The 19,078-nt window shown below is 41.8% G+C and overlaps 1 protein-coding gene across 2 annotated transcripts in view; it reads left to right on the top strand.

The window, feature by feature from the left end:
• The window catches only part of LOC100558144 (calcium-activated chloride channel regulator 1), a 40,575-nt gene that overhangs the window by 8,327 nt on the left and 13,170 nt on the right, over positions 1-19,078 (top strand). For both annotated transcript variants that reach the window (XM_062978060.1, XM_016992990.2), the window contains exons 4-9: positions 221-329; positions 2,813-2,981; positions 3,500-3,721; positions 5,557-5,781; positions 7,855-8,032; positions 9,628-9,734. In XM_062978060.1, coding sequence (XP_062834130.1) covers positions 221-329; positions 2,813-2,981; positions 3,500-3,721; positions 5,557-5,781; positions 7,855-8,032; positions 9,628-9,734 — 1,010 coding nt within the window. The remainder of the gene's footprint in view (positions 1-220; positions 330-2,812; positions 2,982-3,499; positions 3,722-5,556; positions 5,782-7,854; positions 8,033-9,627; positions 9,735-19,078) is intronic.

The raw sequence follows: 19,078 nt of genomic DNA, 5'->3' as shown, positions 1-19,078 counted from the left end.
TCTTGAATAATGGAAATATAGGTTAGCTTTCCAATATTGTCTTAGAGCACATATGTTAAAGTAAAAGGAGGCATCTGACTGTTTGTCATCTCATGGCTATTTAGTTTCTGGTACAAATTAATTTCCAATCTTATTTAGATCTTTGGAGGGAGGTTACAGGAGAATATGTAACAGAAATAACACTGCTCTACTTAGATTTGTTTTTATTGGCTTTTCACAGGCAGAATCTTAGTTCATGAATGGGCTCATCTCAGATGGGGTGTCTTTGAAGAATACAGTTATGATGCACCTTTTTATTCTACTGGAATAAACAAGATTGAAGCAACAAGGTACCATACAAGAATTAGCCATGTTATTCCCTTGTAGTATTAAAAAGCAGGAAGGAATGGAGAGAAAAGAAATGTGGGAGCAGCTTTAACAGTAACTGATTTTTACTTTTGTAAGAGCATTTTTGACTATGAATCCACTTTCCTTGTTCAAGGGCTGCAACCCTGTTCAAAGGCCACAGCTGAGGGCCAATGTGTCATCCTTGAACAAGGAAATTACAAAGGAAGAGAAATGGCTGGATTGAGTTATATTCACAAAGTCTAACCCATTAGCAGAGATATGAACAAAGACAATGGTTTGTATGCAACACATTTGTGAATTTCATACTTCAGGTTTTGTCCACATCTGGAGGTTGGGGCTCCTGTGCAAACATTAGAATGAAAAAGATGGGATACAACAAAGGAGTGTAGAAGTGCAGCACAGTAACTAGAATTTATGTTCCAGATAATCTGTTGTTTTCCATTATGGTTTTGGTATAATTTTATTTTTAGAAAAAAATAATTTTATAATGGGAAGTTAGGGTCTCCAATTGCCACTTTTTCTCTTCCCCATCTTGCCTTGCTGCCCCAACTCTCTCCTTGCTTTATCTCATCTTTCTTCCTGCTCCTTGTCTTGAAGGAGAGGTAGTCAGATGACAGTGTGAATGCAACAAGGTGGGAAAGAAGGACAAGAGGACTAAAAAGAGACCTGAAAAAGAGGGGAAAGTGGCAGGACAAGGTGAGAAAGAAGGGAAGAAAGCCAAACAATTTTTTTAAATTCTCTCAGAAGAGTCATCATAGTTTTTTTAAAGTCATCAAACTGCTTTGGCCAGTAATTTAAAAAATGGTAGTTGTCATGTGCCTTCAAGGTGAGCTTATTACAGAATTTTCCTGACCACATTTGTTCAGAGGGTGTTATGCTTTTGCCCGCTCTGAGGTTGAGGGAGCATGACTTGCCCAAGGTCATCCACTGGATCTCCATGGCTAAGCATGGACAAAACCACTGACCTCCAGAGTCACAGTTTAATGCTTAAATCACAACACCACACTGGTTTTTCTAAAAATGGTACCGAGGCGAAAACATATTGGTAGAAAAGATGCAACTATTAATGCGTTGCATTTTCAGAATCAGAATGCAAACTAAAATTGGTATACTGTAGGTATAATAATTCACATTACATGCAAAAGACAATAATTATAGCAGTTCCAACATGCTTTGCTTCTAAGAAGTGCTGCAAGGGAATGTAAATGTTTATGTTAGAGTTTAATCAGTTAGTCCACAGGGTGCTCAGTGTAACATTTCATTTTTGAACAAAAAAGGATTTGCGATGGGTAAAAGTATGAATTTATTACAATATCACCAAATGTCATCAATGCAGCAAAGATCTTTGTGAACAACTCTTTCAAATATATTTAGACTGACGATTAATCATTTTCATGCACAATTTGATCAACAGTTCAACATTAACCTTCACCTACGATTTTTGTGTTACATCTTTAGAGTTATATTATCAGGATTTTTGTCAAAAGCAAAAGTATTCTATTTATGCTAGAAAGTCATCATCTCTTGACTTTTTAACAAGCTATCATACACACTCATGTATAAGTCTAGAAATTTAGTCAAAAAGCCTGGGGTGACTTATCTATGGGTCACTGTGAATACTGTACCTCCACTCTTACAGAAAAAAGGAATTATACTCTTTGAATAGAATGGCAAAAAGCAAAAATTTAGTTCATCTGGGGGGATCTAAAAGAAGTACAGCCCCCCCGTCTACTCTCTCTACAAGCCTTTTGGGCTAGTTTAAAAAAAATAGCTCTTTAGGCAGGCCTTTGACCTGTTGTAATCTATGGCCAGATTTGAAGATCCACCAGTTGCTTCACTTTGCACTTTGATCTGTTATTGTAGACAGTCAGTGTTATTCGCAGGTTCTACTGCATTTTAGGAATTTTACACTGTTATCAGATGGGAGTTTATGTGTGTTTGTTGTTTTTAAATTTATGTTGCTATTTAAATGCTAACGTACTATTTATTTATATGTGGTACTTCGTAGTGCTTCTGTGAGCCGCCCCGAGTCCCCTTGGGGAAATGGTGGCGGGTATAAATAAAAGTATATTATTATTATTATTATTATTATTATTATTATTATTATTATTATTATTATTATATAATCCAGTTCAAAGCAGATAATGTGGATTATCTGTTTTGATAATCTGGGTTATATGGCAGTGTAGAAAGGGCCTTAGTTCATCCTGGGAGGATCTAAAAGACATACAGCCCCCTCTACTTTCTCCATCATGAAGCCACTCCTGGCCTTTTTGAATGACTCTGCAGGGAAATAGTAGCAACTGCCAGGGACCGCTGGACCCCAGAGGCAACATTGATGTTTTCTCCTCTCCACTCTTGACCTATCCACGTGTAATTTCAAAACCCATAATTTTGATCTCCAAACATGCCCTCAACTTATATATGACTGTATACAGTAACTGTATTTTTTAATATTCTTCAGATGCTCAGCTAGTATCACTGGCCAATATAGATTCGCAACTACTGGAGGCAGAACCAGAAAATGCAGAATTGAACGCCACACTGAGCTTTATGAGCCTGGATGCCTGTTTATTCCCTATAAAAAGCAAACTTCACCGGCATCGATAATGTTCATGCAAAGTCTGTCTTCAGTAAGTATGACTATTGTGGGGTTACTATAGGAATTGATTTGTTTAATGTCTGTCTTCAAAAATAGAAAATATTGTCCAACTTGTTGCCAAATGGAAACTTGTTTCATTGTTTCAGGTGACTTAAGCATGAAATTGTGCAGCTAATGCAAATTTGGAAGCAGAGCTTTCTAGACGTTTTTATTAATAATCACAGATATTAAATCATGTTTGCCTTCTTTTTCTCTTGTTCTTTCTAGATTTCCCCATTCCTTCTTGTGCCATTCTCTTTCTTTTTGAAGTAGTTTTTTTTGTGGGATTTCAGAACTTTAGGTAAACTGGAACAAATTTTTTTCATTATATTTTTATATGACCATAGACATAGCATATTTCAAATTAAAAATCCACAGAGTCTCTGTAGCTTGTTTGTGTAGCACAGATTTTCCATATTTGTACTATTATTTTATAAAATAGGGACAGTTTTTTAAACTAGAAATTCCTAATGAGGCCGCAATCATGTCCTACTCTTATTGCCTATTTAGGTTTCTCAGTTTTGTGACAAAAGTAATCATAACCTTATGGCACCAAACATGCAGAACAAAATGTGCAGCTACAAAAGTACATGGGAAGTGATTTCAGGCTCCGCCGATTTTGCTAGTTCACGTCCATTAGGTGCTCCTCCTCCTGACCCCATAATTCATTTGATGAAAACGCAGTACAGAATAGTGTGTCTAGTACTCGATGCTTCTGCACAGATGGGAAAGGTAAGCTTATCTCCTATTGTTTGTGTCTACTGCTTCTGTATCTGATTGGATATGCTGTTCTGGATACAGTGATAGATATGTACAAAAGAATTGTTCTAGGGATTAGTCAAGTAGTAAGTCCACTCAGATTTAGCCTAAATTTTAAAGCTATTCAAGCTGCCCATGGGCTATTTAGGCCCCCTTCCCTCTATTTTAGTTGCTCCAGATCTCACCACCATTATAGGATTTGCCACTAGAATTCAGGGGCAACACAGGATAATAATATTTCCTTGAAAGTGCCTTTTGATGTTTAAGAACCAGATCAAAAGTGCTTTCCTGAGTAACAAACATCTGACTTACATCCGACTCATAGTTAAGAATTGGGGTGAGAAATCTACCTCTCAAAAAGGAAATTCACTCCTGAAAGAGTTATCATGGAGAAGAGATGTCTCCACTGAAGCATTATTACCAATCCTTGTTTTCACAACAAGCCAATTCTTTTCAATATCCAGTTGTCATAGGGACAGAAAGTGAGGTGAACTCTTTTGAACAGGGCACAGATAGCAAAACAAACACCACAGGGGTGTTAACCCCTATCCAAAGCTCTCTATATAGATGTAGATGTAAATATTATTGAAGTGGGGGCAGCCAGAAAGACACAGCTCAGTCATGTCTTGTCCACCAGCAGTTGGGATTGGACTGATGGAAGGACAAGTGGCTATAACAGGCATGGGCAAACTTTGGCCCTCCAGGTATTTTGGACTTCAACTCCAACAATTCCTAACACCTGGTAGGCTGTTAGGAATTGTGGGAGTTGAAGTCCAAAATGCCTGGAGGGACAAAGTTTGCTCATGCCTGGGCTGTAAGGTTGCAAGGGCTAGCAACCCAAACGACACTGCTGCAAAACTACTAAAATACTAAAGTCAAAATATTACCTGAATTTAAACTATTCGGCCAGAAATTGAAAAGAATAGCACAGGATGATACATTTTGACAAATAGTAGATTTGTGTGAAGCACAAAGGAGTGGATCGACAACAAATCTGAAAGGAATAAAAGTATATGTGTGTATGTATGTATGAAATATATATACACATACACACACACACAGACACACATAGAATTAAACTTAAAAATGGACCTGTTCCAACTTACATACAAATTCAACTTAAGAACAAATTTACAGAACCTTTCTTGTTCATAACTTGGGGACTGCCTGTGGGTTTGATATTAACAGTTAAAACACTGATCTTTAAAGAATGGAGAAAAGAGGGCAACATTGATAGATCCTTTAATTGATGTCTTTTAAAAGTTCAAACTGCCCCTATATCCCAGGATCTGATTCCAGATTATCTGTTTATCCCAGGTCATCTGACAGTGAGGACTCATATATTCCAGTTTAAAGCAGATAATCCGGGATCAGATCCTGGTATAAAGAGCAGGGTGGAAGGCCCTAAATTATAGAGCAGATGCCCCACTCTTCTGTCACAGAAGCCACCAACAGCCACTACTTTGAAAGTGTACACTGCAAAGGAGGAAGACAGCATGTTGGGAAGTGGCCTCATATCTCTCTCCGTGTGTGTCAGGTTGAAGTGTAGCAGCTAGAAAAGACTAATGACTCAATTATACTGATACAGAAGCCACCAGCTACATTCTGAAATGTGGCTGATGAGGACAACAGACAAGAGAGAATGTAATGAGCAAAGCAATGGACACATAGATACTATATTGGAAAAGTGTTCAATGTGTTTTTGACCCAAATTGCAACAAAGGTTAAATTATGTAGCATATACATACTGGTTATGGAGTTGTCTAAATTTGATTAATTTCCTTTTATGCACCCCCACCCCCATGCAGGACAATCGCCTTAGTCGGCTGATTCAAGCTGCAAAACTATTTCTTCTCCAGATTATTGAAGAAGGATCCTGGGTTGGAATTGTAGCATTCAATAGCAAAGGAAATATCCAGGCTGGGTTGCAAAAGGTTTTCAGTGACATAGAACGTGAAAGTCTTACAAGCCATCTTCCAACCACAGCTGCTGGAGATTGTAACATATGTGAGGGAGTGAATGCAGCATTTCAGGTGAAGGAGGAGATTTTTCAAAAGCATTGTGTACATCCCACCTTACTGCAAAATAGGTGAACCCAAGGAAGAGCACTCAAGGGAATTTAAAGCCTGGCAATTGCATCCTATTCTATGAAGGTTGACTGAAAGAGCCATAGAATATCCCTGTGAGTTTCCAGCAGTAGTGATTCTCTCACTTTTAGTATGTTGATGAAGGGCAGCCTCTGCAGCCCGCAGAAGCTTTGAGCCTCAGCCTTAGAGAGGGAGGTCACATGCAGCACAAATGCAGAGTAGCAATCGGAAGCAACCAACTCGGAACCTCCAAGTATTTTATTTTTACACATTTCCTTTCTGTATGTACCAAAGTTGCCAAACTAACCTGTGACAAAGGGAGTACCACCAATAGATCTAGTGAGGATGTAAACGCAGCCTGGGAAAATTGTTGGACTCAGTTTGGCGTAATGGAGAGTGGATATGAAATGTTAAGGGGTATTAAATTTTTAGTTGGGTAGGTTGGAATCTTGGGCCCCAGGTTATATTTGACTAACATTGCATTGGTTGGTTTAGAGAGAGAAGGGGGCAGTTCTTCCTTTCAGCTGTCTTCCTTTCTCTTTGCCTCTGTTGTCTCCTCATCTGGTGGCAAAACTGCCAGCTCCGCACTGTGCTCTTGTGAGGGCTTGTGAGAAACATGACTTTCCTTGTTTTTCTTTGCTTATGGGTTACCTCTGTCATCTCATCCTCCCCTTGTAGGAAAAACCCTCAACTTTGTGCTGTCCATTTCACTCACTTATGAGGGAGAAATGTAGCTTCACCATGAAGCTGTTGTGAGGTTTTCATAGCGAAATGAGGGAAATGGACAGAGGCAATCCAGGGGCAAAGAGAAAGTAAGAGCAGTGGAAGCAAAAGAGGAGCCACTTCTTTTTCTCAGAAAAGGATTGCAACTCACCACTACGTTGAGGGGAGGTGGGGAAATTGAGACTAATCCACTTTGCTGCTTGTTCTGAGGTAAAGTCACCCTCCTGCAAACCCCAAGTAAAGTGCTAAAAACCTATCTGCAGTCCAAAGAGGTTTAGTCTATTTAATTTCAGCCCCTTATTACTGCCATTTTATGCAAGCCTGGTCAAGGGAATGTGCCCTGTTTTATGTCCACTCATGTAGACAGGAGACTGCAGGAATCTTGTATTGCAGTTGTAGCAGAAGAACAACTAGAATCATAGAATAATAGAGTTGGAAGAGACCTCATGGGCCATTCAGTCCAACCCCCTGCCAAGAAGCAGGAAATCGCATTCAAAGCACCCCCGACAGATGGCCATCCAGCCTCTGCTTAAAAGCCTCCAAAGAAGGAGCCTCCACCACAGTCTGGGGGAGAGAGTTCCACTGCCGAACAGCTCTCACAGTGAGGAAGTTCTTCCTAAAGTTCAGGTGGAATCTCCTTTCCTGTAATTTAAAGCTATTGTTCCTCATCCTAGTTTCCAGGGCAGCAGAAAATAAGCTTGCTCCCTCCTCCCTATGACTTCCCCTCACATATTTGTACATGGCTATCATGTTTCCTCTCAGGCTTTTCTTCTGCAGGCTAAACATGCCCAGTTCTTTAAGCCGCTCCTCATAGGGCTTGTTCTCCAGACCCTTGATCATTTTAGTTGCCCTCTTCGGGACACATCCTAGCTTGCCCACATCTCCCTTCAATTGCAGTGCCCAGAATTGGACACAGTATTCCAGGTGTGATCTGACTAAGACAAAATAGAGGGGTAGCATGACTTCCCCAGATCTAGATACTATACACGGGGACTCCAACTAGGGAGAAAGGGCTGGGAAATCAATTTTGTGAAGAGTTATTTAGAAGGCTTTCCTGATCCATAATATGGAGAAATGCTCCATGTCGTTAATTTAACAAAACTGGCAGTCCATCATATTCAGCTGTCTCATCAAACATTACATCTGTTACAAGTAGCACATTCATTAATCCTTATTTCATGTGCAAACCACATCATGCAATACATTGTTGAAATGTTTTTCTAATACTTGAGTTTCAACTGGCTTCCTACATTTTTTCCATTACTGCTAAAAGTCTAAGTCTTTTTTTCCATCTAGGTATTTTCGCAAAAATTAACGAGTACAGAAGGCTGTGAAATTGTACTTTTGACAAATGGTGAAGGTTCGGACCTTAGCCCTTGTCTTTCTAAGATTCAAAGCCAAGAGATTATCATTCATACCATTGCTTTTGGTTCAAAGGCTTCAAATGAACTAGAAAAGCTGGCAGATATGACAGGTGAATGAGCAAGCCAAGTATCAAAGGCTTTTTCTTCTGTGCTCTATAATGCCAGCTGGGTAGGTTGCTACCCAGCCATTGTTTCAGTGTACTTCACAATGTCCTTGTCCACACATGGAACAATTCCTATCAATCATGATAAAAAATGGGATGTCCAGTTGCATCAGATTCTGAGCACAAAAAAGTATGGAAACACTTTTGGTACAGATTGAGACAAGTGATTCACATCAGTATCACAAATTAAGGACCAGACTACCTTAAAACCATTTTTTTCTGAAGTTTGTCTGTCTCTGTTTTAGGATCTTTTAAGTGAAAGCTTTCTTTTGATACCACCAACATTATAGGCATGTCTGGTGTAATCTTAAGAGAAAATAATCTCGGTGGCTATTCCATAACTTTGGAATTTCTTGCTGCAAGAAGTTGGTTTGCCCCCTTTCTCTGCTCACAGTCTAATGGCAAGGGAAGCCCTTTCTGATTTCTCAGGCCTTTGTATGTTCAGTTTGGAGCAGAAGCTCTTTTTATAGGGGTATGCTGTATCTTTTATCATTTCAACAGTCTTTTTACGTAAACCGTCTAAAATTAATGTTTTTCCATGCAATTCTCCCCCTCCCCTGTATTTGGTAGAATCTTCTGTTCTAACTCATCGTGAAAGCCACTATGAATCTCAGTTTGAGAGAAAGGCAGGGTGCAAATTAAATAAATAAAATAGCTGAATAAATGACATTAGATTTCTTCACGTCAGTGTCCCCGCTTCCAGCCTGAATTGGGACTGTGGTGATCCTTCTTGTTGCTATAAAATAATTTTACACCAATCTGTCTTCTGCATTGTTAAAGCAGTGTTATTTATTATCTTAAGAGCTTTTATTGGCCTTCTTATTTGGGGTTCTACATCCTTTGAGATCTCTGCTGTAGAAATGGACAGATGCTGCCACTGAGAGTTTGAATCTGGACTCCTGAGAAACAATATCTTTAAGCGTACTGGGAAGAGGAGCCTTGCCACCATATATTTCCTATATTTGTTTTGAGTCCAGATTTTTAATACAGAAGTACATCCTTTTTAAAATTAAGCACCTTTTCTTCAAATTACACATCCTTGCTCTGGATGTTTCCATGCTTTCCACTGACTTGGGAGTCTGTGGCTTTGCATGAGGACTTGCAGAGTTCCTCCAGCTCATATATTATGTCCTTGGACGGACCAACATATGGGAAGCGTGTGCTCTGTGTGATTTCTGATAATACTGCATGTCCTTTTCAGTTTATCAATACTCAAGATACAGGTGGGAAATGAAGTGATATTTTGTGTCTGTGTGTTGGGATAGAGAGAGAATGAAAGGAAGGTGAGGGAGGCTCAGTATGTACATGATGCTTTACTAAGAACAGTTAGGTCTGGCCTTTATTCACAATCTAAAATACACCTGGAGGAAAATTAGCATTGGGAACAGACATGGGAGATGAGAACCATTGATGAGGACTTTGGACTGCTGGGGAATAGGGCAGTTATGCTTGTATAAGTTGTTTTGGTTTTACTACTACAAAACATATCTTTTATTCCAGTTTGCAACCTGTTCTCGTTTATTCTTCCAATCCTGTTTCAGGAGGTAAGACATTTTATGCCACAGATAGTTTGGATTCCAATGGCCTCATAGATGCTTTCGGTGGGATTTCATCTGGAAGTGGAGATGCCAGTCAACAATCTATTCAGGTCTGAATTTCAAAGATTTGAAATTAAGTAGGGTTTGTTGGTAGCTGTAGTGATTATTAGCAGCATGTTTACAATTGTTAGGTAGTGAGGAAACATTAAACCATAGCTGTCCCTGCCACAAGCCATGAGGGTATGTGACTAACATAATAACAATAATAATAATAATTCCATAGTCCTGTTTTTGATATATTGCTTGTTAAGAGATAAGATACACATTTTAATGCATACATTTGTGATTGTATGCTATTCCTGAAAGTTATGTCTTTTATGTCATTACATGACCTAAATAATGCATCAGTTTGGAAGTCTTGCCTGTTTTAATTTTTGCATATTACTGTTATCATGTGTAGTGCTTGATACCTTTGAAACATTCTGCTAAGTTCCTTGTTTAATATTTTGTATATTTGCTTAAATTTGAGTCTTAAGTTGTTGTTTTATATGTCTGTTAGTTTTATTCAATTATATATATCTGTGGAAGGTCCAGGATGAGAGAAAGAACTCTTGTCTGTTGGAGGCAAGTGTGAATGTTGCAATTAATCATCTTGGTTAACATTGAAAAGTCTTGCAGCACCTGGATCTTCCACAGATATATAAACCTTCTTTGCCTAGTATCCAATATACCTCACAACTTCTTAAGATGCCTGCCATAGATGTGGGCGAAACGTCAGGAGAGAATACTTCTGGAACATGGCCATACAGCCCAGAAATCTCACAGCAACCCAGTGATTCTGGCCATGAAAACCTTCAACAACGCATTATTATTATTATTGTTGTTGTTGTTATTATTATTATTATTATTATTATTATTATGTTATTGTATGACACAGCAAACAAGATAGACATACTGTATTTCATATCACATAATCACAAGTCAAACACTTCCCAAGTGTCTAGGACTGTGTGATGTATTTTCAGATGATGCGCACAGATCCCAGTAGGGTGGCCTTTTGCAGTTGGCAGATCGTGATTTTGTCAATGTCTATTGTTTCCAAATGCCGGCGGAGATCTTTTAGCACGGCACTCAGTGTGCCCATCACTACCGGGACCACCTGTGTTGGTTTCTGGCAGAGTCTTTGAAGTTCAGTCTTGAGGTCCTGTTAGCGGCTGAGTTTATCCTGTTGTTTTCGTCAGTGCGACTGTCACCTGGGATGGCAACATCAATGATCCAAACCTTTTTCTTTTCCACAACTGTGATGTCTGGTGTGTTGTGTTCCAGAACTTTGTTAGTCTTGATTCGGAAGTCCCACAGTATCTTTGCGTGTTCATTTTCCACAACCTTTGCAGGTTTGTGATCCCACCAGTTCTTTACTGCAGGGAGGTGGTACTTGAGGCATAAGTTCCAATGAATCATTTGAGCCACATAGTTGTGCCTCTGTTTGTAGTCTGTCTGTGCGATTTTCTTACAGCAGCTGAGGATGATCAATGGTTTTGTTGGTTTCCTTGCACAGTCTGCATTTTGGGTCATTAGCTGATTTTTTTATCTTGGCCTTAATTGCATTTGTTCTGATGGCTTGCTCCTGGGCTGCAAGGATCAGGGCTTCTGTCTCCTTCTTCAGTGTCCCATTTGTGAGCCAGAGCTAGGTCTTCTCCTTATCAGCTTTTCCTTCAATTTTGTCAAGGAACTTTCCATGCAATATTTTGTTGTGCCAGCTGTCAGCTCTAGTTTGTAGTGCGGTTTCATGTACTGGTTTTTTGTCTGCTGTGCTTTGAGGAGTTTCTGATTTTTGACTTCAATCAAAGCAGGTTCTTCACTTTGCTTTACATATTCTGTCAGGGCATGTTCTTCTTCTTTGACTGCTTGTTTGACTTGTAAGAGTCCTCTGCCCCCTGATCTTCTAGGCAGATATAGCCGGTCAACAACACTGCGAGGGTGCAGTGAATGATGAATGGTCATGAGTTTTCTTGTTTTTCTGTCCAAATTGTCCATAGGTCATTTCGCCGGCATGACTGCATGGCACGCTGTTACCTTCCCGCCAGAGCAGTATTTATTTATTTATTTATTTATTTTATATACTGCTCTTCTCCCCCAGGGGGACTCAGTACCTATTGATCTACTCATATTTGCATGTTTTTGAACTGCTAGGTTGGTAGAATAGAAGCTGGGGCTAACAGCGGGAGCTCACCCCGCTCCCTGGATTCAAACTGCCAATCTTTTGGCCAGCAAGTTCAGCAGCTCAGCGGTTTAACCTGTTGTGCCATCAGGGGCTCCACACATGATGATACAGAAACTATAGCAGTACAGAAAAATATTACTTAAATCAGCTTAGAAGTAATGGTATTGGAATACATTTGCAACAGTTCTTAGATATTGGATGTGGCTGCTCAACAGCTTACCTATGTTTAGCTTTAAGGCAGTGGCAGCCAATGTTTCCTATGTCAGTTAGAGCAATGAACCCATTCCATCTTTTAAGGAATTATCCAGGATGCTGAATCTGTTTATAACTAAGGGCACTTCCATACTAGACCCTGGAGGGGGTCTATATGCCATCCTGGTAAAAAACGGGATGGCATGCAGCCACCCAAAGTCTCCCAAAATAATCCCTTAAAACTTTTTGAAACATACCAGTCTACATAAACCCTACTTTGTTCCAAATTAATTTGGTTTTACCGGAGGTGTCATTAGGACGCCTCCGGTAAAACAGGTCTTGGTTTAAAGGACTTGGTTTAAAGGATGAGCCCTAAGGCTCAGCAGCCTGGGGAATGTTAATAAAGTCTGGAGTAAAATCTGAAATGAATCACAACTTTCATTCTGAAAGGATGTCATAAGGAAGAGGGAGCAGGGTTTGTTTTTTTCTACTGCCCTGGAGAATAGAACCCAGAGCAATGGGTTCCCATTATAGGGGGAAATGATTCTACCTGAACATTAGGAAGAGCTTTTATTTATTTATTTATTTATTTATTTATTTATTTATTATTTCTCACATTTATATCCCGCCCTTCTCACCCGAAGGGACTCAGGGCGGCTTACAACTGTGGCAACAATTAGATACCCATACAAACCAATATAAAACAGCACATAAAACAGTTAAAACTATTAAAATATATTATGAATTAAAATATACATTTCAAACATAAAATCAGATCCGTTCTTCCTCATGCTTTGCCTATAGTTCAGTCCGTGACATTTTCACCATTTATTGATTAAAAGCCTGGGCACACAGCCATGTTTTTAGTGCTTTTCTGAAGCCCAACAGGGTTGGAATTTGACGCATCTCTCTTGGGAGGGAGTTCTACAGCCGGGGAGCCACCACTGAGAAGGCCCTGTCCCTCGTTCCCACCAGCCGCACCTCTGAGGCAGGTGCGACCGAGAGCAGGGCCTCTCCAGATGATCTCAGGGATCTTGCTGGCTCATAGGAGGAGATACGTTCGGACAAGTAGATTGGGCCGGAACCGTTTAGGGCTTTATAGGTCAATACCAGCACTTTGAATTGGGCTCGGTAGCATATCGGCTTAACAAGGGGGTGGTGCGCTCCCTGTAAGCTGCCCCGGTTATTAATCTGGCTGCCGCCCGTTGTACTAGTTGGACCTTCCGGGCCGTCTTCAAAGGCAACCCCACATAGTGGGCGTTGCAGTAGTCCAAACGAGATGTAACCAGAGCGTGGACCACCATGGCCAAGTCAGACCTCCCAAGAAACGGGCGCAGTTGGCGCACAAATCTTAGTTGTGCAAATGCTCCCCTGGCCACCACTGAAACCTGGGGCTCCAGGCTCAGCGATGAGTCCAGGAGAACACCCAGACTGCGAACCTGCGACCCCATCCAACACAAGCTGTAACCCTATTCCCTGTTCAGCCCTACGACTGACCAGGAGGACCTCTGTCTTGTCTGGATTCAATTTCAATCTGTTCTCCCTCATCCAGTCCGACACAGTGGCAAGACACCGGTTCAGGACCTGAACAGCCTCCTTAGTGACAGGTGGGAAGGAGTGACAGAACTGGACATCATCTGCGTACAGATGACACCGCACTCCGAAACTCCGGATGATCTCTCCCAGCGGCTTCATGTAGATGTTGAACAACATGGGGGACAGTACTGACCCCTGCGGAACCCCACAAGACAATAGTTGTGTCCCCCAATGACACCATCTGGAAACGCCCCTCCAGGAAGGACTGGAGCCACTGCAGAACAGTGCCTCCGAGCCCCATCCCAGCGAGGTGCCCCAGAAGGATACCGTGATCAACGGTATCGAAGGCTGCTGAGAGGTCCAGCAGAACCAGCAGGGACACACTCCCCCTGTCCAGTTCCTGGCGTAGATCATCGACTAAGGCGACCAAGGCTGTCTCGGTCCCATGCCCCAGCCTGAAGCCAGACTGTGCTGGATCTAGAAAATCAGTGTCAATCAAGAATGCCTGGAGTTGTGCAGCCACCACACGTTCCACGACCTTGCCCAAAAAGGGGAGATTGGAAAGTTCTCCAATTGAGTGGGGTCCAGTGATGGCTTCTTCAACAGCGGTTTGATCACAGCCAGTTTGAGGCTCGCTGGAAATATGCCATCCTGAAGGAAGGCATTCACCACCACCTTCACCCACTCGGCCAATCCCCCTCTGGCTTCTCTCACCAGCCAGGATGGGCAGGGGTCTAGGATGCATGTGGTAGCCCTCACCTTTCCAAGCACCTTGTCCACGTCCTCGAGTTGAACAGATTGAAAAGAATCCATCAAAATGGGACAAGCAGGTGCTCATGTTACATCCCCAGAGACTGACGTTAATATGGCGTCAAAGCTAGAGCGGATCGAAGCTACTTTGTCCACAAAGAATCGAGCAAATGCTTCACAGCAGGCTGCCGAGTTGTCAGGGATCCCGTCCATGGGGGCGGGATATAACAAACCTCTGACAACTCGAAACAGCTCCGCCGGACGGCTTTGGAGTGTAGTGGAGGCTCCTTATTTGGTAGCTTTTAAATAGAGGCTGGATGACCCTCTGTTGAGGTTGATTTAATTGTTCTTTTCCTGTATGGCGGGGGGTTGGAATGGGGTCTCTTCCAACTCTATCTATATATATAAAATAGTGATGGAATCGCGGCACCGAGCAAAACAGCTAAACTACGGGCCCCCCAACCTCGAAATTGGACAACACAACCCATCATCCACGCCTTAAGGTTGAAACAACACAAAATCACTTCACGCACCTCCACATGGACAGAACCCACCGCACATCAGGAGCCATGCCGGGAGGGAGGGAAAGAGAAAGCTTAATGGCCGCCGGCAACAGGAAAGGCAGGCAATGGGAAAAGCTGTCCCCTGGGTCCTAGCGCCCGCCCATCTTCCGTGGCCAGCCAATAACTCCACAATCTCCACCATAAAAATAATAATAGAATCCTACAGTCACAAAGATAGGAGAGACCCCTAAAGGCCAGCCAGTCCAATCCCTGCCTGGATTGGAGAACACAATCCAAACATTCCCAACAGATGGCCATACAGCCTCTTGAGAATAATAATACTAATAACAATATCATGGAATCCTCATGTTTGCAGACACCCCTAAGAATCATCCAGTACAACCTCCTTCTACCATGCAAGACCACACAATCCAAACACTCCTGACAGATGGCTGTCAGGCTTACTTCAAAGGACCAGTCTGAACGCAGATCAAAGACAGCTGCTCTCAAACACAATCTTTATTGAAGAATACATGACTTTGGAAAAGTCGAGAATGACCTAATGTTTACATACATCTAATTTTATCACTTCTGATGCAACGTAATATCACACGCAAATATCATCATCAAACCCCACCTTCTGGATCACATTTCCACCAAGGTTTCTATCCCCCCCACACTACAGCAATTATAATTGTTTATACTTTCACCCCTGAGTTCCCAGGCTCATTTTATCTTCTCCCGCCAGGTGCTCGCATGTTTATGTTATGAAGTCAGATTCAGGGCTTGGAAATTCAGCCCTGGGATCTGGCTGCATGACATGGCGCCCCCGTTTTCTTCGTCCTCCTCTTCGGTTCTTCTTTCACCATAGTCCTGAAACAAATCAAACAATAACTCTATGGGTCCATTTTGTCTAAAGTCCCCATATATTTTTTCAGCAAGCTGCGATGGAAGACTGGGTGTATTTTCCCTAAACTTTTTGGCAATGCCAATTGGAAAGTCACTTCATTGATAACACCCTGTATTCTGAATGGTCCAATATATTTGGGGCCCAGTTTTCTTGAAGGTAACCCCAATTTGATGTTTTGGGTACTTAACCACACTAGATCTCCTTTATCTAATTTATCGCCTTCCACCCTCTTTCTGTCTGCGAACGTTTTATACTTTTTGTGTGCTTCTTTTAACGAAGCAGTCACTTGATTCCAACATTCCATCATTTGCGTTTTCCATTTCCCTGCCTCTGTTCCTTCATTTTCTGTCCACCTCGGCAATTGGGGTAAAGGTTGTATTTCATACCCGTAAACTACTTCAAAGGGGGTTTTGTTTGTTGCTGAATGTATAGTTGAATTAAAGGCTAGTTCCGCAAACGCCAACCACCTAGACCAGTCATTTTGTCTCATGTTAGAGTACATTCGAAGGAACTGCCCAAGCGTTTGCTGAGTACGTTCTACCGCCCCGTTTGTCATGGGGTGGAAAGCAGAACTTAAACTCCTTTCTGCTCCTAGCATTTCCAAGAATTTTTCCCAAAATTTTGCTGTGAATTGTACTCCTCTGTCACTGACTACTCTACTTGGACATCCATGTAATTTGTAAATATGGTTTATGTACAATTCAGCTAGTTTCTCAGCCGATGGTAGCTTCGTCAGTGCTATAAAGTGGGCCTGTTTAGAAAACAGGTCTAATACTGTCCAAATATAACGATGTCCTTTGCTGACTGGCAGTTCTCCCACAAAGTCCATAGCTACACATTCCCAAGGCCTGGTAGGTTCCGCTACTGTCTGTAACAATCCCATAGGCTTCCCTCCTCCCGATTTATTTCTGGCACAATCATCACATTGGACAACATGATTCTTTATGTCCTTCCTCATTCCTGGCCACCAACAATGTTTTGCTATTGCCTTTGTTGTTTTGGTAATTCCTGTATGACCAGCGCTCTGGTTGTTGTGAAAACGATGCAGAATCTTAATCCTTAATATTGCTGGGATATACAGTTTCTTGTTTACAAACCAAAATCCCCCCTTCTGGTCCCCCTTTTCTGCGTTGGACGCGATCCATTGATCTCCTTTATAAGACTGTTTTAGTTCATTTCCCCAGTTATCTTCCCCGCCGAGTTCGACAAAAGCCGTGTCCTCCTTTTGGGTTTGTGCTCTTGTCCTGACAGCTAAGCCCCATTGTTTGTCAGAGAATATTGTCCCCTCCTTTGCTGTGGTTAGGCCTTCGTGTTGAGGCATGCGTGAAAGAGCATCTGCCAAGACATTCTGTTTCCCTTGAAAAAACTTTAATTGGAAATCGAATCTGCTGAAGTATTGCGCCCATCTGATTTGTTTGGGGGACAATTTTCTAGGAGACTTTAAATACTGGAGATTCTTATGGTCAGACCAAATTTCGAATGGGATTCCGCTTCCTTCGAGGAAGTGTCGCCAGCATTCTAAGGCTTTTAATATGGCTAATGCCTCTTTTTCCCATATTGGCCAACTTTTTTCAGTTTCGCTGAACTTCCGTGACAAATATCCACAGGGTTTTAAGTTCCCATTTTGATCTTTTTGCAATAGCACTGCCCCGTACGCACAGTCTGAGGCATCGCAATGGATTATGAAAGGGCTCCTGATATCAGGGTGTTTTAGGATGGGTCCTTCAGTGAAGCATTCTTTTAATGTCTCGAATGCCTTTTGGCATTCTGGCGTCCAACTCAGTTTGGCGCCGGGAGCTTTCACTTTTGCTGTCTCCCCTTTCCCTTTTGTTTTTAAAAGTTCTGTAAGGGGTGCGGTTATTTGTGCAAAGCCTTTTATGAAGGGTCTGTAAAAATTTGCAAACCCCAGAAATGATTGTAATTGCCTCCTTGTTTGAGGCACTCCCCATTCTTTCACATCTGCTACTTTAGCTGGATCCATAGCTAACCCTTCTGGAGACATCCGATATCCCAGAAAGTCAATTTGAGTTTTATTAAATTCACATTTGGACAGTTTTGCGTACAGCTTTGCTTCTCTTAGTCTCTGCAAAACTTCCCGGACCAATTTTACGTGCTTTTCCTTATCTTCAGAAATGATCAAGATATCATCAAGGAATATGAACACCCCTCTGTACAATAACGGGTGTAGTATTTCATTTATAAGCTGCATAAAGCAGCCGCTTCCATTTTTTAACCCGAAAGGCAAAATTTCGTATTCAAAATGGCCGAATGCGCAGGAAAATGCGGTTTTCCAAGTATCCTCCGGTTTGATCCTTAATTTATGATACGCTTCAATTAAATCCAGTTTAGTAAATATGCTCCCTTTCTTCAATACGGTAATTAAATCCTTGACTAAGGGCATAGGGTATTTATTGTCCTTGGTAATTGCGTTTAAATTTCGATAATCAATGCACAATCTTAGGGAATTGTCTTTCTTTCTCCTAAATAACACTGGAGCCCCGAGAGGAGAATTAGATGGCTTAATGAAGCCTCGAGCCAGGTTTTTATCAATGTATTTTCTCAATTCCTCCTTCTCTTGCACAGACATGGGATACACTTTTGGTTTTGGTAAGTCTGCTCCTGGGGTTATTTCAATCCCTACTTCTATATTTCTTTTGGGAGGCAATTTACTGGCCTCTTTCTGATTGAAAACATCCGCAAAGTCTCTGTATTCAGGTGGCAATAGCTGTGGGTCTATTTCCCCTGCTTCGTCTTCCTCGTCCTCCTCTTCTGCAATTTTGCTTATTTCCCATTGCATCTGCTGTTCTTTAAATGCTAAGCTTTTTCCTCTCCAATCTACTTCAGGATTCGCTTGTTCGAGCCATGGTATCCCCAATATTACATGGTATGTGGCAATAGGGGCTATCACAAAGGATATTCTTCCTCCCCATTTGCCTATTTTGCATGGAACTCCCCGTAATTCCTTTGTAGATACTTCCCCAGCAGCGACTGATCCATCTAGCTGCGAAAATGCAATTGGGGAGTCAAGTGCCATCTGCTGGCATTTCAGCGCTCCTGCTAATTCTGGGGTTATAATGTTCCTAGAACACCCGCAGTCTACAAACGCCTTGCAGGTGGCCCGATTTTCTAGCCCCGAGAGGCAAATTGGTACTACTATCATGCGTTTGTCCCGACTCACCAATCTTTCCGAAGATTCTGGGGCCTGCACCTCCTCCTCCGCACGCCTCCCGGTTGCTGGCTTGGGCTTTGGGGCTTTTGGCGGCTCCCCCTTCCGGGCCCAGCATTCCGCTGCTCGGTGGCCCGTCTTCCCACATACAAAGCATCCCGGTTTAGGTTTGT

The sequence above is a fragment of the Anolis carolinensis genome, chromosome 4 (genome assembly GCF_035594765.1).
Source record: "Anolis carolinensis isolate JA03-04 chromosome 4, rAnoCar3.1.pri, whole genome shotgun sequence".
NCBI classification, from domain to species: Eukaryota; Metazoa; Chordata; class Lepidosauria; order Squamata; family Dactyloidae; genus Anolis; species Anolis carolinensis.
This window is presented reverse-complemented; position numbering and strand designations above follow the sequence as displayed.